Source organism: Haliaeetus albicilla, chromosome 2, assembly GCF_947461875.1.
Source record: "Haliaeetus albicilla chromosome 2, bHalAlb1.1, whole genome shotgun sequence".
NCBI classification, from domain to species: domain Eukaryota; kingdom Metazoa; phylum Chordata; class Aves; order Accipitriformes; family Accipitridae; genus Haliaeetus; species Haliaeetus albicilla.
Window position 1 is genome coordinate 31,360,745 of NC_091484.1, and position 24,966 is coordinate 31,385,710.

The following is a 24,966-nucleotide window of genomic DNA, read 5'->3' on the forward strand; positions in this document are numbered from 1 at the left end:
ATGAATCTAAGAGCAAAAAAAACTAATGCTTTCTGCTTACCTGATATGGAACAATACTCCCATGAGCAGTACCCCAGCGTTTTGCTTCAATTTTGCAATTAAGGTAATTAGCTGCTACATGAGTGAGACATGCTACCTGGAAATGGAGAAAAAGTAAAGTATTCAGGAAACCTGAAACTTCATTGACAACTCCTCTGAGACTTCTGTCTATTTATACGTGCTTCAGATATATAAGTTAAAATATTTTATGTCACAAAAGTATCCTTTATATATTACATACTATGTACACTTTTTTAATATGAAAAAATTCAGGCTACATCTGTATCATGGAAGTGCTTGTAAAAAAAAAATAAAGAACGTGTCCTATAACACTGGTAATCCTAGACAAATCTAGCATCAAACTACCCTAAGAGATAAGATAGTATTACCTAAATATTTTGCAGCAAAGAAAAAAAAATCAGCATCTCGTCCAAAGTCTAGTGGGAAGCATGATGGATCTGTGGGATAGAACTCACCATTTCCTGAACCTCAATCCCATACTTAAATCACAATGACTTTTTCTCAATTCCAAGATTATCTTTCTGTTTTCTCCTATGCTTCTCATTTTACATGTCCATGGAAAATACTTCTGAATTCTTCAGCTCCCCACATGCTCTGTAATATTAATTAAGTAGTAGGCCTTGATAAATCATCTGCCATTAGAAGATAAGGACAGATTTATCAAGTTATTAGTCAGACAGACAAAACTGGAAAAAGATTAATTTTGTGAAAAATATGGCATGATAATTTAGTAACCATAATTTGAGGGGATACATACATACTTTGTAAGCACAAATATATCTCAGGAAAAAGAAGTGAACATTTATGATGCAGTAATGCATGAAAATTGGTGGTTCTGTTATAATCAATGGCAGATTCTTTATTCTTATTTCTTTGAGAGAATGCAATGTGTGACAACTAGCATCCAAAGTTATCACTAGATCACCAGACACAATATATCTGTTTTACACTGTTAACTAGTTGTGCCAGCAAGTGCAATTGCTTGCCTAAAACAATAGGCCATGTGACCATTTTTTTCCAAAAATATTATTTTCTTCATATCTCTCCCCTAGATGGAAGAAATTTGCTATAATGATGCAAGTGTTTACACCATTCTGTGCCTCCTAATGAGTCTAATCTATATCAAATCATGCAGTACTTAATTCAGAGTCCACTATTCATATTCCAATATGTGAATTATATCAGAATTTCTACAAAAAGAATGCCAACTCATTTTCTTCTCCTTTCTCCATGTATGCTGAAAAGGCAATGTGAATGTATCACTCCCCTATTCAAAGCAAATATTTAACTGTAAATCATGGATACAGTGATTTAGTCCAGCAGAAAACCCAGGAAAATATACAGCAAATAAGAATTTAACTGCTGTCAAAAACTATACCCATACATACCAACTACAAATACAATGCCTTATTCCTGAGTACTGTTGCAAAACCACTTTGTAGATGGATTTCAGCTGCAGCTTATTATATAGTCCAGTGTCAGTGTCACTTCATTCAGCTAAAATGTTGAACAATGTCTAGTCTATTGTTCAGTCCCCAGGAAAATCTCAGCAATTAAGGAAATGCATCTGGGAGTACATAGAAAGGACTTGTTTTTCCGGTTTGCAACTTTCCTCAGCAACACAGAATGAAACACACAGTTATTACAGAGAGAGTTTAATGAGTCACAAAAGTGTGTCATTTAGTAATAACATATAGCCTAGACCCATCGTTCCTGTCATTTTTCAATTTGGGGTCACCCCATAGTGATATTTTTTCTACCACAGCAAATGGCTATGCAATGATGATGAAATATTAATTGTTAGATATTCTTCTGTATTTGTGGGCAACACTACACAGCCACTGTATTCCACAAAAATTTCACTGACAGGTGAGATGCATCCACTACAATAGGCTTTTATTTTTCAAAACACAAGAATGCCCTCTGTGATACATGCATTTAACTTTTCACACTTCTGAAAGGAAACCAAACTTAACTCTGGGAAGAACATAGCGAATTAAAACCTAGTGAAACAGAAATCCTAAAATATTGATACTGAATATAATGAAGCCAAAATTTCACTCCATTTATTTGTTTGTATCCTATGCTGTAGAAATAGAGCTATGAGTTTCATAAACACAATTCTTCACAAGAAGTTTCACAAGAAAACTATCCCTAAAAAAAAAAAAAAATCTTTTTAACACAGTGTTGCAAATTGCCTCAGCTTTCTCAATGAGATGAATATAATTCTTTCAATGGTGGAAAACACATACATCTAGATTTCTCCAAAGCACTTGTTCACATTAAAATATGAAAAAAAAAAAGAATTAAAATGTAATACTCACTAGATGTTGGAATTGCTCCATTAAAGCTTCTGCTCAAAAACTTGTTTCAGTAGCAATAGACAGCAAATGCCGGGGACGTCAGAGGCTTAGTAAAGACAGCAATTTTGGAACTAAAAGTTGCTTAGACTATATCAACGCCTCAGTTCAATGTGATACTTAGTCTGAAGAATAATTCTATTTCAGTCAATGTACTGATCACTTGCTTGAATCCATATGCCTATGTATCCTGCTGAAACTGGTTTACTTATTGTTTTTTCAATAAATGATGAAGGAAAAAGGCTTTTGTTTCCCTTTGACTTCTTTCTCCAAGTTGGTATCTTGTTCATAGTCAGGTGAGCCAGCCAAAAAGAATTAGTAGTAGTAGAAGTAGTAGTATCATCATCATCATACAAATAAATGTATTAACTACATAAAAGCAAATATTTCAGTGCTTTGTGTTTTATGTCTAAACACACTTAGTTGAGTGAACTCTGTGGCCTTTCGCCCTGTTCATAATAACTCTCTGATGAATTCAGCAGACTTAAAAGCCCATTCTGTTTCTACTGTCCCATGAAACCATTATAGACAGTCCCAGGACTACTGTGTCTTTCCCTTTCCTCTCTTCCTGGCTCAGTTCATTCTCTCCGGTCTCTCCAAAGATTTACTCTCACTAAAAAGACACTATCGAAAAAAAGCCTTTCAGCATATACATTTGAGGTCCTTAATAAAGAACACAAAGAATTTATCTACCTATACCTTACGGTTGTTAAGCAAACTGCTGAAATATAAGCATAAAAAAAGATATCCCAACTGAATATTTCTACAGACATTATATCCCCTAGAAAAAAAAATGTTATTAACACAATAAGTCTATTTCTCCAAATTCCCCTGTAATTCAAGACTCAGTTAGGACCTCACTGCTAGACACACTTCTTGCAGTAGGAATATCTATAGTACAATCAATCTCTCAAAATGAAGTTTGGGTATATCTGTATTACATATTCAGTTAAGTATTTTTAAAACTATATTTAAAACTGCTGTCCTGAAACCTTATAGACCCATTTCTTTTCTCTTTTAATTAAAAACTAATCCTTAAAAGTAACCTTTGGACTTGTAACATTAAAGCAGATGTAATACTGTGATACAGACAGACATCTCTGTATTCATTTGCTTGCAGACACAGATCTATACACTGTAAATACATATCATCAAATATCTACAGATAAGTGTTTCTTTTTTTCACATCAATAAAGGGATCACGCACTTCAACATTCCTTTCCGATATTACTGTTGACAGCCAAATCACATATTTGCGTTACATACTTACTTAAATCAGAACAAAAATAGAGCTGCATTAAGGTCTGAAAAGTTATGCTCAGCTTACGATGGAATCAGACAGATGGGAAACAAGATATTAAATGCCACAAGGTGAGCAGACAAAGAAAAGAGACAGAATTTCAAAAGATTTTTTTCAAGATAGCACATCAAACATAATTTATTACAATGAGTTCACAGAGTCAATCAATCATTTACATGCAAGTTCAGCAAGCGTATATGAATAACAAAAGACAAAAGGTAACTGGAAAGAGGAGAAAATAACATTTTAATTATATTCTTTACTTTCTTCTCCCTCCAATTTTGTGTCTGCTTTCCTGCCACTTATCTTAACAAGGCTCTGACTGTTAGCCAAGTTAATTTATTTTCTTTCTCAGTCTTTGTTTACTTTTCCTTAAAGTAGGTATGTAGACTGTCTTTTAGGAACTTTGAGACACAGGCATTTTACAGCAGCACAGATCACTTATTTTACACTATACTACTGAACTAGTAACCCAAATACTAATTTATAACTTTGTAGAAAAAATCATCATACAAAAATTTCAGTGCCTTCTGTTGTGCAAAGGCCAATAATTTTCCACTTATGCCTTTTCCATACTTCTGGTGACATGGAAAAAAAGATCTTTACATGAGAAAAATTTGAACATGAGACCATAATCCTCATTTGCTGTACACTAACAAATCGCTCTGAAAATCACTGATCCTATGCTGGTATTTACCTAATGACTGATTTTACTGTTTTACATGTTTTCCCCTTTCCATGCTCCAACTAATAGTTTGACGCTAATAAATCAACATTCAAGCTTGATTAATTTTGCTTTTGCAGTTACACACACACCCCCCCGCCGTCACCCTTCTCATTTGTATACTTGTATTGAAGCTGCTTCCATGGACATGTGCATGGGGTGACCCTTGGCTCTTGCTTCTTCAGTGGTTTTTTTCATTAAAAAAAAACCCAAAACCAAAAACCTCTATCTCTATCAAGAAAACCCCACTCTTCCAGTTGAAGTCTAATTATGTTTAGCCACAAGGCTTAATGAGAGTAGGATAAGTTCTTACTAGTCTGCAATCACCTCACTGCTACCATAGACAGTGCACACGTTTTATGTTACACCCTAAGTGTTGACCCAACTGGTTCAGGACACTGCACCACGCCACAACAAATGGTGCTATTCTACCACTTTTTAAGCAGGCAACTGTATTTCAGACTCCTGCAAGAATGAAGTGGGCAGCAGGAATTACAGCCTTGCACGGAGACAAGAAAGCTGCCACAATTCAAGGCAGCCCATTCTACAGCAGGAAGCCACAGCCTTCTCAGGAGCCATCAGCGAACATCACCTTATGTCTGGGCACGTAAGGGCCTTCCATCTAACCTGGAGTTGAAAGCTCTGCAGGAGCTAACAGTCAACTCAAGAGTGCCACACACCAATAGGCTGGGCAGACATCCCTACCTGCAAGTACACAACAAAGCCACTGCCCACAAAGGAACAAGACTTTACAAATTCTTCAGTAGTGTCCCCACATCTGTGCAAGGCAGCAGGTCTGACCTTCTCCTGAATTCACAACTGTTGTCCCATAATCCCTCTCCACTAGTTTTTTCCCTTCCCCTTCAAGAGCCAGCAGTACTGTAGCTGCTTTCAACCAGTGCTTTGCAGACCAGCAAATTCCATGAATGACTTTGAAGAGGTCTGCAAAAGCTAACTAAAAAAGCAAGACTACCATCACATAGGCCAAGGCTTACTGTTAAAGAGTCTACACCCCCTTTAGAAAAATGTCTGTGGTCATGTTATGAACACTGTGCTCTGGGTAAAAGGTGTTTTCTTACCAGTGATGCTGATTCACCCTTCACAAAAGAAAACTCCTGGCATTGAAGCATCAGTAAACAGTATAATCCCAGCTACAAATATAATCTTGCAAAGATAAAAATCAAATCCTTAACGACAAATAACTACAATTTTAGAACGGGTCTCATATTAGGTCCTGTTTTAGAGTCTTCCAACCAGACACTTAAGCAGGTATCCAGTAATCACATGCAGCTTGTGGGACCTGCTGATTAAAGTTAGCCACTTGATCAAATACCACACAGCAAATCACACAGTCACAGAAATGACATGCTAGGAGGTGCTTAATGAGCTAGAAACAATACAAAAAATACAAGCAATGAGAAAACCAAAGGTAATGTATTTGAAAACCCTATCTTGAACATGGATTCTTGGAGGGAAAGAAAGCTGAAGAAAGCAAAACAGACTTTAAAACACACAATTGTGTAGATATTTTTTTAGTGTGAAAATGACGGCTGAAAACAACTTTTGCTTTATTAAAAAAAGTTTAGACTACATAGAGAAACTGAGGCATCTTCAAAAACACAAGGCATTTGCGTAGCAGAGAACTGCTAACTGAGTTCAGTGAAATGCAACAACAAAAAGAACTGACCTACAAATGTTTTTTTTAATGAGCTACTTAGAGTTTATGAAAGACCAGAATGAACACTTCTATGCTTCCCACAGCATGGAGATAATCTTCTGATTAAGATTCAGTTAGCATTAACAATAGCAAAGATTGATGCAACTAACAGATGTAGGACTTGAAATTTCAAAACTATGTATTATTCAGCAAACATTTTCAAGAGAAAGTAAATGTTAAGTGGACCCCTATCCCCCCTTAGTCCCCACTTTAAAAAAACAAAACACACACACAACACACACTCAGATGAATTTTAGGTGAAGGATCAGAAATAAAAATCCTGACCATAAAATCTATTAGAGAGTATTGGCAAGAAAAAAAAAATTCTTTTAAATGAGTTCTGATTGAAGAAAGCAACATTTTAAAATGAAGAATAAATTACATTTCTTCATTAAAATAAAATACTAATAAGCTCTTTTTCTGAAAGTGTAAAAAAACATACTACTTCAACCACTGAAAAACTCTTGTTTCAGCTTCATAGTAACACAGAACAGCTCTAAGAAATGTGTCACTTTAAAAAAAAATTAAAGAGGATTTTCAGGTTAAAAAACCCAAGAACTCCATAGTCTGTACATGCTGTGCAAGGTCTTGCTGCACTTATGCACAAACCTTAATCATACAGTCCTATCCTATTTTTCTATCAAACTTCTGACTCATTTAATTAGTAGGTACTTATTGAATATTTCCTTTTAAATTATTCGGGAATACACACCAAACACTCCACCAAATCTCCTAGAGAGTCCCTACCAGCCTTTATGCACATCGTATGTCATACACATTGCACCTTCTGCCACCCTGAGTTCCTTTCAAAAGACACTTCCCTGAAACAAGGGTGATTCATCTGCTGGATTTTAAGTTTCCACTCCAAAGAATGAAGGCACTGAGTTTCTCAGGGAAGAAAAAAAAAAAAAAAAAACCAAACAAAAAAAACCCATCAACGTATTTTCCCATAACTTGTTCCTGGAAACAGATGAATCATTTTAACAGTAACTTTGAAAACAAGTCACTTTCTGGCAATTCCATGACATGGAAAATTCAGCCAAAACAGTTAAAACTGGCAAATTTATAAAAACTAGAATCGGACTCTGATAACAGACATATCAGACAACCTTAACTACGACACTTTTACAATTGTTTCCTCAAGTCTCCATCTTCTCTGAAGAAAGGATACATATCCACAGAAATATTAAATGCATTACACTCTGTATTTTCACACACATTTACTAAGTCGAGGCAAAATTCAACTTACAGAAAGTTTCTTCCACTACATTTTATACAGTTTTTTTAATATTATAACATATTTTCTTATGTTATTCCTTAATTATAGCCTTTGCCACCAAGAACCTATGCATTTAATATGAATTACAACTTATATGTTTTTTAATTCTATGTAACCATGCCTGGCTGTATTTCTTTGTTTATAAAATAGCATAGATCAAGTTCTCAGAGTGGCTTCTGTTCATGCAGAGAACAGCAAGCACACTTGCAAAACACAGAACAATTTGAGTTGTGGGAGGTGCGCCCAGGGAGAGGAGCTCCTCTGCTTGGTGACAGGGCTCTGAGAGGAGGTGAGTGGCTTGAGGAGTGTCGGGGAGCGCGAGAGAGAGACTGACTACTGGAATCGCACCCTACCTTCCCTGAGACAGGCACGACAGGCAGACAGGACGCATGATATGGAGGATTCCCTATCCTCTTTCCGCCTGGCTGAACACAGTGACTCAAGGGATAGGGGGCAATGGCGACAAGTTCCTGCCCGGCGCAGCAGGCGCGTCTCGTCCGTGACTACCCCACCTTCCCAGGTGCCCTGGCATGATAGGTGTGAGGCTCTGCAAGTGGAACCGAACAAGAACGAGGATGATGGTTCATCTAGCACATAGGTGTCGCCGAGGTTAAGTCAGCCTATGCCCTGTGTCAAAACTGCTTCCATAAAGAAAAAAAGACTGGTCATTGTCATAGGAGACTCCCTTCTGAAGGGAACAGAAGGCCCCATATGCAGACCAGACCCACTTCTTAGGGAAGTCTGCTGCCTCCCTGGGGCCCAGGTTAAAAGTGTGAAGAGAAAGCTTCCTACCCTGGTACGGCCCTCAGATTATTATACATTATTGATTTCTCAGGTAGGCAGCAATGAAGTTGCAACAGGAAGTCCGAGGGCAATCAAGAGAGACTTCAGGGCCTTGGAACAACTGGTTAAGGGATCAGGAACACAAGTAGTGTTCTCTTCTATCCTTCCAGCTGCAGGGGTTGATGAGGGAAGAAACAGGAAGAGCCAGCAGATCAATACCTGGCTCCAAGCCTCATGTCACCAGCAGAATTTGGGGTTTTTTGATCACGGGTCCGTTTACAGGACACCAGGCCTGCTGGTGACAGATGGGGTACACCTGTCTTCAAAGGGGGAAAAGGATCTTTGCACAGGAGTTAGCAGGGTTCACTGAAAGACCTTTAAACTAGATTTGAAGGGGGAAAGGGATAAAACCAGGCTCACTAGAGATAACCCTGGGGGCGACATGCCAATGTTTGAGGTACAGTGTGCTAGTGAGGTCCTTTGCTCTGCCATCTCAGTGGAGGTAGGGGATGGAGATCCATGTGGCAGCAAAGATGCAAGGGTTATTCATGTGTTAGAAACCATGGAAGCACCTAAGAATGGTAATGTAGGAATTAGGGCTTCTCCCCCCAGAAAGGTGGTGGGATCAATAGCCCAACTGAAGTGCATCTACACCAATGCACACAGTATGGGCAACAAACAGGAGGAGCTGGAAGCCACTGTGCAGCAGGAAAACTACGATATAGTTGCCATCACGGAAACATGGTGGGATGAGTCGCACAACTGGAGTGCTGCAATGGATGGCTACAAACTCTCCAGAAAGGATAAGCAAGGAAGGACAGGCAGTGGGATAGCCCTGTATGTAAGGGAGTGTTTTGATTTTCTAGAGCTTAACAATGGTGACAACAGGGTTGAGTGTTTATGAGTAAGAATCAGAGGGAAAGCCAACAGGGCAGATATCATGGTGGGAGTCTGTTACAGACCACCCAACCAGAATGAAGATGCAGACAAAGTATTCTAAACACACCTGGAAGGTCTCTCAATCACTAGCCCTTGTTCTCATGGGGGACTTCAACTTACCAGATATCTGCTGGAAATACAATACAGCAGAGAGGCAACAGTCTAGAAGGTTCCTGGAATGCATGGAAGATAACTTCCTGACACAGCTAGTGAGCCAGCCAACTAGGGAATGCGCCTGGCTGAACCTGTTGTTTGTGAACAGAGAAGAACTTGTGGGCAATGTGATGGCTGGAGACCATCTTGAGCATAGCAATCACGAAATAATAGTTTTCAATTCATGGAGAAGTAAAGAGGTGGGTCAGGAGAACCACTACCTTGGACTTCCAGATGACAGACTTTGACCTCTTTAGGAGACTAGTTGACAGAGTCCCTTGGGAGGTGGTCCTGAAGAGCAAAGGAGTCCAGGAAGGCTGGACATTCTTCAAGAAGGAAATCTTGAAGGCGCAGGAGCTGGCTGTCCCCATGTGCCAAAAGATGAGCTGGCAGGGAAGACAATCAGCCTGAGTGAACAGAGAGCTTTGGCTGGAACTTAGGGGAAAAAAAAAAAAAGAAAAAAAAAGAGAATTTATGACCTTTGGAAGAACGGGCAGGCAACTCAGGAGGACTACAAGGATGTCGTGAGGTTATGCAGGGAGAAATTTAGAAGGGCCAAAGCCCAGCTAGAACTTAATCTGGCTACTGCCATAAAAGACAAAAAAAAAAAGTTTCTATAAATACATTAACAACAAAAGGAGGGCTAAAGAGAATCTCCATCCTTCATTGGATGCAGGGGGAAACATAGTGACAAAGGATGAGGAAAAGGCTGAGGTACTTAATGCCTTCTTTGCCTCAGCCTTTAATAGTAAGACAAGTTGCTCTCCAGGTACCCAGCTCCCTGAGCTGGAAGACAGAGACAGGGAGCACAATGAAGCCCCCATAATCCACGGGGAAATGGTTAGCAACCTGCTACACCACTTAGACATACACAAGTCTACAGGGCCAGATGGGATCCACCCAAGGGTACTGAGGGAGCTGGCAGAAGTGCTCACCAAACCACTTTCCACCACTTATCAGCAGTCCTGGCTAGCCAGGGAGGTCCCAGTTGACTGGAAGTTAGCAAATGTGACACCCATCTACAAGAAGGGTGAGAAGGAGGATCCAGAGAACTACAGGCCTGTCAGTCTGACCTCAGTGCCAGGGTAGGTTATGGAGCAGATCATCTTGAGTGCCATCACAAAGCCATACAGGACAACCAGGTGATCATGCCTGGTCAGCATGGCTTTATGAAAGGCAGGTCCTGCCTGACTAATCTGATCTCCTCCTATAACAAGGTGACCCACTTAGCGGATGAGGGAAAGGCTATGGATGTTGTTTACCTAGACTTTAATAAAGCCTTTGACACCATTTCCCACAGCATTCTCCTGGAGAAAATGGCTGCTCATGGCTTGGATGGGCATACTCTTCATTGGGTAAAAAACTGGCTGCATGACTGGGCCCAAAGAATTGTGGTGAATGGAGTTAAATCCAGTTGGCAGCCGGTCACAAGTGGTGTTCCCCAGGGCTCAGTATTGGAGCCAGTTCTCTTTAATGTCTTTACCAGTGATCTGGATGAGGAGATTGAGTGCACCCTCAGTAAGTTTGCAGATGACACCAAGTTGGGAGGAAGGATTGATCTGCCTGAGGGTAGGAAGGCTCTACAGAGGGATCTAGAAAGGCTGGATCGATGGGCTGAGGCCAATTGTGTGAAGTTCAACAAGGCCAAGTGCCGGGTCCTGCACTTGGGGCACAACAACCCCATGCAACACTACAGGCTTGGGGAAGAGTGGCTCTGGAAAGCTGCCTGGTAGAAAAGGACCTGGGGCTGTTGGTCAACAGCCAGCTGAATATGAGCCAGCAGTGTGCCCAGCTGGCCAAGGTGGCCAACAGCATCCTGGCTTGTATCAGAAATAGCATGGCCAGCAGGACTAGGGAAGTGATCGTCCCCCTGAACTCAGCACTGGTGAGGCTGCACCTTGAATACTGTGTTCAGTTTTGGGCCCCTCGCTGCAAGAAAGACATTGAGGTGTTGCACCGTGTCCAGCGAAGGGCAAACAAGCTGGTGAAGGGTCTAGAGAACAAGTGTTACGAGGAGCGGCTGAGGGAACTGGGGTTGTTTAGCCTGGAGAAAAGGAGGCTGAGGGGAGACCTTATCGCTCTCTACAACTGCCTGAAAGGAGGTTGTAGTGAGGTGGGTGTCAGTCTCTTCTCCCAAGTAACAAGGATAGGACAAGAGGAAATGGCCTCAAGTTGTGCCAGGGGAGGTTTAGATTGGCTATTAGGAAAAATTTCTTCACCAAAAGGGTTGTCAAGCATTGGAACAGGCTGCCCACAGAAGCGATTGAATCATCAGCCCCAGAGGTATTTAAAAGACATGTAGATGTGGGACTTGGCAACATGGTTTAGTGGTGGACTTGGCAGTGCTAGGTTAACAGTTGGACTTGATCTTTAAAGGTCTTTTCCAACCTAAACGATTCAATTCTATTTATTCTAAAAACAGTAGCTATATTTGACAGCTGAGAATGAAAAGAGCAAAACATACAAATAAAATCCAGACAAACAGATTTTGCTCATATAAAAATTAATTACCTGTGAGGACAGGCATCAGAAAAACTATAGCAATTTTTCTTATTATTTGTAATAGGGTAGCATCCAGAGGCTCCAATTGGGATGCTACACACACTTCATGAAGGATTCTATTGTTTTATTGAATCAGTAATAAGGATGCTTTTCCATAGAAAGCTGCCAATAACCAAAGGAAGCTGTATTAAGGCACTTTTCACTTTTGTTCTTATGATTAGAAGCAGTGCCATTTACAATTAAAATATGCATACACCTAACCATTTACAGCACTCATCTTTTTGTCTCCACATTTATCAGCATTAATACTTGCACAGAAAAAAGAATATTAAGTGTGTTTGCTCCTGACAATGTCATTTTCGACTTACCTGTAGAGAATTGGCCCTCCACAAAAATAACAATAATTTCAACAAGCTTGTGCTGCAGCAGTGCAAGCAGATTTTTAGATTTTTCATTTGATACATAGGGAGGAACGTACAGAAACAAGCCATGTCTATTTGTTTGGGTGAGAAATGTGCAAATATTCCACCCCTACTATCACAGCCAAATCTCCTCTGGTTGTAACACTATTATCTCAGCAGAACAACACTGGCATTAGTTGTAACACTGAAAGATCTCTGGATACTGCCTACTAAGTACTTATGTGCTAATGCACTACAGGGATGACACAAGAAATAAACCCATGCAATTGAATGAAGTGTTTGAAATGGGATGTTTTACAATGCACAAGATTGTATTTCTCTGCCTCTGCAGTGTTAATGAACGCCCACCATCCAAGTCATTCACAACGCTTTCTTTGAGGATTATAATGCTGTCCACAATGCAGATGTGGTTCAACTACTGAGCTGTTAAACAGCATACAAGTCAGAGAAACGTGGTCCAAAGTTCTATTTGATTTGAGAAATAAATGAGTCTGGAGTCAATATGGCACTTCTGCCTGATAATGCATTTTGAACTATGACAACAAATTTGTAAGTGATTCTCTGAAGAATGAAGTTTTTCCTTAATTGATCTACAAAAATATTTAAATAGTACCACAAAAAACCAAAATGTTATATTACAGAGTAAGCTTGAATGAAAATAACTTCACATAATTTTTTCACAGAAATCTAGTACTACAAATATTCATCCCAAAGAAGGCAAAGCATTTTTACAAATAACTGAACTCTTTTATAAAAGAGTTTAATGGATACCTGGTTTTGAAGTCCTAAACCAGAGTCTGAACACTTTTTTTTATAGCTTTCACTATAATGTAATACATAACTAATGAATTATGACCTCTGGCCTAATCACATGTCACTACTCTAAAGAGTTTGCAATTTAATTGATGAGCCAGAAACAATACAGTGCTGAATAATACAAATATGGAGAAACACAGAGTCATGGTAGCAGAACTCCATCAGATCAAAAAGAAGTCATTAGTCCAAATTTGTTTCAGCATCATCCTTCACCTTTTTCATCTACAGAGAAATTTCAGTCAGAGCTGAGGCAATCAAACCACGCAGTGTTAAAACCTTAGCTAGCGTTCCATCAGCATACCCCAAAATGACATACTTGTTAAGGTTTATTAGATTTCCAGAGGTTCAACAGCACACAGAAATCAGTTGTTTTGCTAACTTAAGATTTTCCATGACATAAAATTGAAACCTCTTCCATCAAGTCACAGCCCTTTTCCTTGCTATTTACATAAATAGCACATAAGGTGTTGAAATACCCTATCCAAATTTGGCCAATTTACAGATTGACTTCTGAAGGCATCCATGAGTTCAGAGGGAGGGGTGAGCTTTTGGGGTGCACTAAAAATGCTTATTCTGCTATTAGTTGCTTAAATCATTCCAATTTCTTTTGAACTACCCAGGTTATCCTTCTTCTCCTAATACTTAGCACGATCCCGAAATACGATCTGCTGGTAATAAACTACAACAAACATCTTGATTCCATTTCCAGAATTACACCCTTATTCAAAGGTCATCTAAATAATAAACACATTAAAAGAAATGTCTTCCTTCGTCTTCAAACTCTTTCCCCTACCCACTCCAGATAGCCATTTTATTTTTTCTGTGTATTAAAGGGGCATTTTTTTCTATCTCCTTCCTAGTCTTTCTCTAATTGATGACAGAGGTAGCTCAACACAGAAAAATGAAGCTGCAACACATTCAGAACACAAGAACAATAGTAGCAAAGACAAAAAGGCACAAAATTTACTGTCTAGATAGCAGCTAAAGAAAAAATTTGCTTGCAATCTGGGTATGTACTCTGTTTACAGAATAAAGAAAGCTACTAAATAAATCCAAGATCCAGTTGGAGTATGATCTACCAACAACTTTTTGCATAACTATTCATTAGAAATCACAACACGCATTCCACAGAGGCCAATATTAAATTGAGTAACTGTCATGTTAGTATGGTCTTCTGGTCTATTCAATAAAATTCTGGCTACTTAAAACCCCGAGGGATAAGTTCTGGTCTTAGTTATACTGATGTCCTCAATGGAAATTATCAAGAATAGTAGCCAAGAAAACTGTTTAATGCACAGTATATATTTAAGGAGATGTTCACATTAATTCAGATTTTACTGTCTTTCCATATCAGAGCTATGCAGTGAAAGAGACGTCTCCATACAGTGCATACACAATTTTTATCATGACAGAGATTAAGAATACAATGTTTTGCAAAGATGGTGCTTTATAAGCTTGTAAAAAAGAACTGCTTATTCAAACCATACCCAAAACAAGACAACTGTGTAACAGTCCTCCTAGCTGGCCTCTGAAATCACCAGCAGCAATGACCTCTAAAAAAGCAGATTTTCTTTCCATATTCAGTCAACTTGCAACTCTCAGTTAGCAAGCAGAGAAGCAACAAGATACAGTCAAGATACCTGAACAGTATCTGAGTTCCAAGATTGGCATTTCTCACAAAACTTACTGCTCAGGGATCCTGTGATACCATATATATCCTACAGACAGTATCTAATTGTTACCAGTTTCACCTATACTCAATAATTCGTAAAAGACATGTCATGAAATCCCTGAGTAGAGAGCACTAAAAGCACCTTAAATAGATAAGCCTTAAACACAATCATCTTGGGAAAAAGTGATGCAGAAAAAAACCACTAGTAGTTTCTAAACCTCACCATTATCTCACCATACTAACTGTCAAACTAAAGCACAGAGATGGAATACAGAAAATAATTTTTACCAATTTGCTAGGTTTTTCTAGGGTCACTTCAAAATTTTGAGAAGATTAAGAATTTGCTCTGGCAAACACAAACTAAAACATAGTAATCAGAAGCAGAGAAGTGTCTGATGAATAATCATATAATACAAACAATATTAACCACATTATCCTGTCTGTGGAATCTGGGAAAAAAATACACTCCAAAACTGCAGAAATGTTAAATATAAAATACTTCTTGCAGATTTTTCAATCCAAGAGAAACCAACTTATTACAGTATTTGTGAAGCCTGGTTGTAATTAAATACAGGAAGGATATTAAAACTTCCAAGAGATTTTTTTTTAAGCCACAACAGAAGAAAAGGCACAATTGCATAATTGGAACCAAATCCAAAACCCACTTCCTTCTTATTTACTAGCATCATCTAAAGGACACTATTTAGATGCTGAAAGGTCTGGAGCTGAGAACTGTAAATCATCTAAAAGTCAAAAATTTCAAAGGAATTGTATGACATGGGTTAAAAGTTTATAGATGAGAGATACAGAAAGCTAGTGCTCACTGCAAAACCACATCCTAGTGGTCACTGTATCTCTCTCATCAACAAAATCCTAGAATTCTATTTTGTTGTGGGGAAAGAAATCCTCTTAGGTAGTAATAAGCTGCTGTAAAGCTATAGAGCAAAAGTGTTTGATATACAGAATTTGAAAGAAAGATGTCTTTTTTAAGATATTCTAAAAATAACATTTCTTTAGAGAACAGGATTTCATTTATCATTTGGTTCTACCCAGACCAGTTAAATACTAAAACTTGCCAGTCAGTGGGATATTTCTTTAAAAAGCTTCAGATCATTTTCATTCCCAGTTGAATTCAGTTCAATGCTCTTTGTCATTAGCATATCTGTGCAGGAAATTAATATCAAAAGCATCCTCCAGGTGCCTTCTCCCTCCCCCCCCCCAAAAAAAACCCAGAAGTTAAAAATCCTGTTGCACTTCTATAAGGCATGCAGAAAAGGGACAGCACCGACATAGATGGACATGTTTCAGGGATTTCTAATTATTTAAGTGTTTAACCCCTGTTGTTTTGGGGTGTTTTTCCTTTCTGACATAGTCAAAGTCATCAACACTGCCCAAGGAAGACATATGTACAGGCTAGCTTCACAATTCTCAGTTCACATGAAGGAAGGATGGACAAAAGGTGCAAGCATGCTGCTATATTAGCTCAGTGCATGAAATACTGACAAAAGCCAAAAGTTTCACAAAGGACCCTGCTGTCATAACACTACTAATAGCAGTACAGTTCAGTAGCGCTTTTGTTTTACACACAGAAAAAGATCCCTTTTTTTCATTAAAAATTACTACACTCCTATGAAACTCACACTGAAGGAAAAGTTATCATGATTCATCTGTTTGACCTCTAGATCCCACCATTAATCAATTGCAACAAGAACTTAACAAACTTAAAGTCTACAACTTTTGGCTCCTTATTGTTTTGGCAGCATCCATGAGAGACTTCAAAAGGCCATTGTTTTTAAACATACATCACATGAGGAAGAGCTAGCTGTAGATATCTCAGCTTGGTATGTAAAACCATAACCCCTTTGAAAGCATGGATATTTCAAGAACCTGATCATATCACAGTAATTGCCTAACTTTCCTTCAAAAAAAAGCATTACCACCCAAAGTACCACAAGAACAATTTCTTTTTTTTTGTGCTACTCTTTCTTAGTACACTTACCCTTAAAGACTTACAAGTAACCACCAGTTTTGCAAAAAGAAAGAAAATTAACCAGGAAAACTAGGTTCTCAGAGGGACTCAGCTGTCAGTTATGTTTTCCTCCATTCATTTTAACCCTTTTTTTTTAATGGGATTGATCACATGGATTTATTTTTGGTACCCCAGCACCTCATCCATAAATATTTTTTCCAATTTAATAGATGTCTTCATTACAGTCTTGGGCCAACATCCGAAAGTTAATTTGGACTGAAGTAATAGGATTATCTAAAACAAAATAGCTGTTTTCTGATTAACAGTTTATACCCATACTTTATTCCAAAATACCAACTTATTTCAGTTTAATTTATCCAACACTGAAGTAAATAAAAACACCTATTTTACAATAATAGTTTGCATGTATGGAATTACTTCTTAATGACTTTTAGATAACTATAATTTGATAACAAGCATGGAATGAGTTAATGTTTAAAAAAAAAAAAAGAAATCACTAAACTGTTCCTTCACCATTTAATACTTCTTCAGCTAAGCACATAGAAGTCAAACATATATCATGCTTTGTTCACTAACATGTGTCCAGTCCTCCTTCCCTTTGTGTATGCCAGTGAGTGGCCTAAAGGATGATGATATGGAACTTCAGATAGAAATTTTGCAATATGAGAACACTTGTGCATAGCCAAATCTATCCTAACCAAGGAAAAAGATTCTAAAGACAAATGAGGTGACAAAGTAAGGTGAAACGAGAGTTACAGCAACACCTAACTTCAACTCTTCTTACTTTCAGCATTTGATAAAATACCAAATAATAATCAAGAAGGCTCCATTAAAAAAAAAAAAAAGCCAAAAAACAGTGGAACAAGGAATCAAAAAATAACAGAATTATTCTGGAAATTAACAGAAATTAATGGAAGTCCTCCCAATAAAATTAGTAATTAAAAAGATACTGGAGAAGCTGCCATAATATAAAACACTACGATACATTAAACAAAAAAACCTGCCATATATATACAAAATACTTATTAAGAGTTTAGCATATATTTAAAATATTTTTCTAAACTGCTTACTATTTTTTTCAAATACAGACACAACATTTACAAGTATACATAAGTATGATGAAGAGTTCGGTCCTTCCAAACATTTCTGAAACAAATGAGAAATTCTTTGTTGATTTAAGCAAGGGCTTACCCTCCTTTCCAAATCTGATTTCAGTAGGCATTTAATGCAGAGAAGTAGGTATTAAAACAAGAGCAACCTCAACCATTAGTCTCAATCATTATTATCATACAGTGATACAGGTGGGAGGGAACCTTTAGAGGTCATCTTGTCCAACCTCTTGCTCACACCAGGGCCAACTATTTGTACAATGGGCACTCTATCACCTCTCAAATGTACTGACAAGTATAATGTGAGGAAAAACACAACTGAATAAAGATGAAAATTATAGAGCACTGCAGTAGCTTTGAGTAGCACCGTATACAGTTTTGATGTACATTTTAAAACATACACAAAAATCCCTATGCACTATATATCCACTTGCTACCAGCAGGGATCTACACCATCAAGACATTGTATCATCTGATCATATGCAGTTCATACCAACATCACTTTCTTTTTGTGAATTATAAATCATTGCACCAATGGTGCTTATATGTTCAAAGACAATTTAAATTTCTCATTATTCATGGTATACGGTATACCTTTCATGATCAAAATATCTTTGTCTTTACAATTTTGATGAGATTTCTCTTTAACGTGCCTAGAAAATGCTGCAAGCTTACTTTATTCTTTAATTCCCAGAGCCAAAAGGCAGACCTCATGGATTACATTACTTTGACACTTGGGTGATACTTGATTACTGTGGGTGATTTTGCACAAATCATTCAGTGACTCTGGTAGCAATGTTACCCAGTGCCTTAGACCTCCCTTCCAACAGTGGTTTCACCATTTATGCTTGTCTATCTCAATTTATCTACTCCAACTGTTACTTACAATCTTAGGGATACTATAAACCTTGATTAACCCATGCTTTCAGAGAACATGGAGGTCCTTTGTAAAAAGTGAAAACCAAACGTAATGCAGTAGTAACTATAACCACGTCATATAAAATGGTCACTACCAGTGTGGCAGAATAAGAAAACTGTCACTAATGCCATTATTGTCATTTTTGTTGTCTTTAGTTGTACTAACTAATTTGCATTAATTTATGTCAAAATGGTATTCTTAGGTTCAAACATCTACACAACTAAAAGCGATTTTTTTTAAAAGTCCTACCTGAGATGACAAGAGATTGCAGTCAATGTGCAGTCCTTTCCCCGTTTTATGCCTCTGAAGTAAACCAGCCATAATTGCTCCGTATGTATACAACCCAGTAGCAAGATCTGTCATGGCTACTCCTGGTCTAACTGGCTCACCATCCTAAAGAAAAAGACAACAACACCCCAAACAAAACAAACAACAACAAAAAAAGAAGAAAACAAGCAAGAACAAAACATTACTTTTTGTTATAGTACATTCTACACAAGACTCATCTGAAAAAGTGTTTACATGTTTCTGCATTGCAAACTGAATATTTTTGAGTGAACTGAAGTACGAAAACTACCACTGAAACACAAGATATTCTTGCAGTATCTACACAATACAGTAGCTTCGCAATGCTGCAGACTGCAAACTGTGAATGATTTGTTATGCTACTTTTGCCCTAATAACATAATGCTTCAACTCATCAATGCAAAAAGAAAAGAGATGCTGTTAGAGACAAGGCAATCCAGTGAACACTGAATTCCATTATGCCTAGAAGTCAAAGGTCTAAAGGACTTCCACAGTATGCTGACCCAGGTGCAAGTCTGTTTGAAAGGCAGAACCATATTGCTTTGCTCTTCTCACTCTCTTTTCCTCCCTCCTCTTCTGGCCCTCCCCCAGCCAAATCTCAGTTTTGTATTTTCCAGTATACACACTCCAGGCTTCTAGTGAGAAAACAAAAACAACTTTGTTTTGTTTACACATGTAAATACATGCAAATTTTTGACGTTCTGACCAATAATCACTGGAAAGTTGCTCGTTCAAATACCCTTTTTCAGTATGTCGTCCCTTTTTCTGGCATAAAGGAAAGAATCTTCATTTTACATCATGTGTTTCAGAACTTTCCTAATCGCTGGCATGAAATATGGCCCCTCTGCAATCAATGGCAAAATGAACTTCTAATTTCAGTCACAGTAGGCTTTTACCATAGACACTTAAAAGTGCTTCTTCTGAGACATTCTCCCATTTCCTACTCTGAAAAATTTGAGGTCGGATGCTCAGATTCTGACAGCAATTGCATGCCCTGAAGTACACTCCACAAACAGCAGCACCAAGCTAATGGGATTGTTTCAGAGTTTAAGCACCTAAGTAAGGCTATCATAAGCCAACTTAAAATCAGTATAATTGATAAATAATAACTGTCTGTCAAAGTTCCCATAAGTGCCTTCAAACTAATCTAGCATAAATTCAATAAAATTGAATTTACAGAATTATTTTAATTAGTCATGTCTAAACTGTTAAGTGTAATCATACTTGAAGATTGCAAGCGAGTGAAGTTTACTGATAATTATAAAACAAGTGTCTTGGCTTCACGTAAAAAATTTAAAACTTATCTTCACCATGTTTTTTTTCTTTTGTGCTCCACCAGAATTTACATAATTGATATCAAATCATATATGTTAAAAATTATTTTAAGAAAAACAGTATCATATTGCATTATCAATTGCATTAATAGGTCAATTCTGGGATAAAAGTGTGTAGTACAATATTTTCTATGTAAGATGGAAAAGGCTTCTATTTTATTCATATCATAAAAGTAACTAAACAAAATTATAAAATCTGTTACCAAATATGACAAAATTTAAGAAAAAAAATCATCTCAGTTCCTGTCATTCAAACCACAGTAAGGATTAGTCTGTGACTATCTATAGCCTAGACATTAAGGATGATGTATAAACTACACATCCTTAAGGTGAACACTGCTTCAAGAAGTACTTTTTTGAAGAATCCCTTCTTTCTTTCTTCTCCACACTCTACACTAAGCTACTTCACCTTCCCAATAGAAAGGGCAACTCAAAGGTTCCATCCATTCACCACTCTCCTTGTACCCAACTCTGAGGGAAAACAGGAAAGGAAGTTCTTTTATTTTTATACACATAGGCCTCCTGAGAAAACTAATTAGCATATGAGAAGGTTTTTGCTCCTCAGAGCTATCACTGAGAAATACAAATTTAAAAAAAAAAAAAAAAACATTTCCCCCACATTACAACCAAGACACTGGGATGACAAGAAATGAAAAAAGACTTAAGTTTTTGCAAACAGATATGCAGCAACATTCTTAGTTTGAAAACACTTCCCACTGTTTTCAAAGTGTCATTAATTTAACCCTTGATGGAGAAAACTACACTCTGAAGATATAAAAATCAGGACTATTTTAATTTTTAATAGATTTTTAGGTATGAATTTGTCTTCTCAAGCCTTGATTCCAGCACTTTCCTCATCAAGTACTGAACTACCTAATATTTTAAAGCAAACACTTCCTTTGCCTCAGTAAAAAGGTCACCTTTATTTCTAAAAATACTTTCACAATTTCCCCATACAGAACAGCCCTACAAACTACTAGCACTATACTGCTACATTATTTTTAACACATTGGCTTTAGTTCATCCTAACACTCCACAACCTATAATTCTGCAGCAGCTGACACAATTTCTAGCCTTCCTTGGTCTTTCTACCAAGCTCCATGAGTAGCTGCCATTTCTCACCCTTTAATCAGCTTCTAATATCCACCTGTGCCATAAACCAGCCTTTCTGTGACAGGATGCACAGCTGTAAGGACTGTGAAATGGGTTCATTCAGGTTTTCATCTCTACCCTGCAGAACAAGGAATGTGAAGCTACTTTATATGAAGGACAAAGCTACACACACAAATACCTTCCTTTAGATGGAATTTCTGACAGCTCAGCAGTACTTTCGTGTAGCTAGCGTTATACTAGTCCCCTGAGCAATGTAAGGATCTATACAGTTGCATTTATTCAAGCAAATTATTTTAAAAGTAACACACACCACCACCACCACCCCTGCCAGCCAAAAGCAATATTACTGTTCTGGTAGAAGGATAAAAGGTAGCCCTAATCACATAGAAAGTGCTTTAAGCAAACAAAGCTGCCATCCAGGCTCAAGGGCTGGGTTGAACCTTAATTAGGGGCAGTACCAGGACACTCCCTTTACTCATTTGAAAAGATGAAGAATCACTCCAGTAGAGCAGACTTTCTTCTGTCACTGTGCTTTGCTATTGTTCAATCTTACCACCAGTTTACACTTTTATTCCTAATTTTTGCTGTTTGCTAAATTCCTTACAATTTGTCAACACATTCTGGCCCAGAGATAGCCACAACACATTTTGGAAGCTTCTTTTCCCAAGCCTTCCCCCCCCTCCCTTGACATAATTTCTCTTCCCAGACTGACATCAGTAACATAAAAATGATCCAGTAAAAATGGAAATTGTTCCGAAATGACATGCTTAATAAAAATATTCTAAGTCCAGTAGTCTTTACAAATGGGAAATAGCTGCTGAAGCTAATATGAACCAGCAATGGCTATATTTTTCAACAGCTCTGAGCTATATACCATGTGTACTCTTTTGTTGCAGTTTGTTTGGTTTTAAGCTGAAGAATGGCCCCTCTGGTATTGTAGATCCCAATCATGTCTTGCTGTCTTGTGTTCAGTAAAACTAAAATGTTTCTTCAGCAAGAAAGAACACACACCATAAAGATACTCTGAATATCAAAAATTGCATGTAATAATCCACTTGGAGGTAGAAGGGGATTTGTATCCAAACTGGGTTTTATTTAATTAATTGCAAGTTATTGCCTTAATGAGTCATAGAAATTTTCAAAGGGATATTCATCTGGCACTAATGTATTTGAATATATTAAGTAAAAGCTTTCTGTTCATCAAATATGAAACTTAAATGTGGTATTTAACCAGAAAATATCTATAAATTATGTCATCCAGGACAATAAAAGTGTCATCAGTGTAAACTCTGTCCTTTTAATATCTTTTAATTTATGTAAAGAAAAACTGAATGTGGCCTGAAGCAACTACTTTCATTCAAAATGGGTCTGTGGTACAGATTTACAAAAAAGAGATTCCCCACTATTGCTTGTCAGTTTTCATAAGCACACTAGAATTTCAAATTTCACAGGTGTCACACATTTCTAATACAGAAGTAATCAAGTACATGTGTAAGAGCTTGAATTCCATGCAGGTTTCTGCACATGAAAACATGGCTTAAAGATAGCATTCTACTGTACACTGAATGTGTTTGGTTTTGCACAATCAGCAAAAACAACACTAGCACAAATGCAGTTGTTTGTGCCTGCAACCTTGCAATATTGCATTAGCTTGATTTCAAGGTTCAGAACTTTCCTCAGAAGCACTGCAAAATAATCAGCATTAAGTCATTTCAGTAACAACTATTTTCTAGCAAAAAAGGCAAGCCGTTCAGAATTTCTTTATACAGGAATCTTCTTTCAGATCTTAAAAATCAGATGGATACAGCATATGATTCATCTCCCTTTCAAAAGGCTTATACTGTGTGCCAAATGTAGTATTATTGTGTATCTTTGGTGCATTCCATATTTGTATTACAATAACTTTATCTCCTTAACAAAAAGATAACTTGGATAAAATACACACATTTTAGTCAGAAACTTCCATCTCTTCCACTGTGATCTCTTTACTGCTTCAAAAATTATAGTGTTACATGAAATATAAAGTATTGAAGAAAATGAATGTTACATATGTGACAGACTTCATGAAGGTTTAAGTTTTGCTCAAAATCCGGTGCTGGTAATATATTGATTTCATGGCTTATTATTAAGACTACTGACCAGAGGCATGGCCTCAATACCCCATAAAGTTATGTGATCTGCAACAACAAACTGCTTTTTGAGACATCAAATCAGTAGCTAGAGGGTTGGAATAAACTAAAATTCACAACATGAAATTTGTCTAAGCTAAAATGGAACATATGTTGCTATTCTATCCATTTAAAAATGTCAGATACAGGACATAATTTTAGTATCCTATTATTAAAAGGCTTTGTGAGGAGCTGTAAATATGTATTAACATAACTCAAAATTAAGCACCTCAGTGATATATGTAAATGTTTTGTTGCTGCTGCTCAAATTCATTATAATTTGTCTACTGCATCAGCAGATAACTCTAAGACCATCCTGCAAGCACATTCAATGGCTTGTTTACTGAAGGGAAGTTTCCCCAGAGCACTGCTACACTGATGTTATTATGCCGATTATCTATAGCTACCGCAATGCAATACAAAACCAACATCATCTGTTATAACTTTTCTTTTTTTTTTTCTTCCCAGTTCATAAGACTGGCATTTGTAATTTTATTTCAGAAAAAAAATTCATATCTAGCTTACTAGGGTATGCTTCAAATGATGTTATTTTTAGTATATGAATTCCATGTTATCTGGTCAACAAATGATTCAAGGTTTAATAAAGAAAAACAGCATGAAAAAGTGAGTAAGATTCTTTTTTCTTCTCTACTTTGGCCACTTCTCTACATGCTGACTGAAACAAGGTTTTTACTTTTGTCAGACCTAGTTTTGTTGAATTTTAAACACAACCTAGTCACATGAACATAAATGTAGAACATGGAAGTTTTTACTACTAATAATACGTTGTTATTTTAAAGTAACTTTCAAACAAGCATACAATATGATTTTAAAGCCACTTGAGGAAATTTTCACTACAACAACAAAAGACACATTTGCTTCTTTGGAGTCACAGACCACTTAAGTCTTTGAAACTAAACTCTTTGAAACTAAACTGTCCCTCTATATATCAGAAAATGGTTTTGAGAAACTGATGAATATATGACCAACTTCAAATAAAGAAAAATAAGAAGCAAGTTTTAGCACATTTATTTTAATCACGCAAGAGAATGACTAAGTTTGAACGATTGTTGAAAGCCCCCAGTGAATAGATGGAACTGTTACTAACGGTGATTAAATGATTCCTATGATTACATTGCCTCGAGTCCTGGTGAGGTGATGCAAACATCTGGATTTCCAGTGTAGATCTTAACACAATCTTTTAATAAAATCCATCTTCATAATGGCCACTGAGGACTATTACTCTCATAATATAACTTACATACAATTATTCAGTATAACTGAATAACTTGTATTTTCT

At 37.3% G+C, this 24,966-nt stretch overlaps 1 protein-coding gene across 15 annotated transcripts in view; it reads right to left on the reverse strand.

The window, feature by feature from the left end:
• Window positions 1–24,966, reverse strand: part of SUGCT (succinyl-CoA:glutarate-CoA transferase) — a 339,720-nt gene that overhangs the window by 269,985 nt on the left and 44,769 nt on the right. For 11 of the 15 annotated variants that reach the window (XM_069812467.1, XM_069812380.1, XM_069812442.1 and 8 more), the window contains exons 8-9: window positions 18,995–19,138; window positions 41–136 (exon numbers count right to left, since the gene is read on the reverse strand). In XM_069812467.1, coding sequence (XP_069668568.1) covers window positions 41–136; window positions 18,995–19,138 — 240 coding nt within the window. The remainder of the gene's footprint in view (window positions 1–40; window positions 137–18,994; window positions 19,139–24,966) is intronic. The other 4 variants (XM_069812412.1, XM_069812431.1, XM_069812451.1 and 1 more) reach the window with 2 other exon arrangements.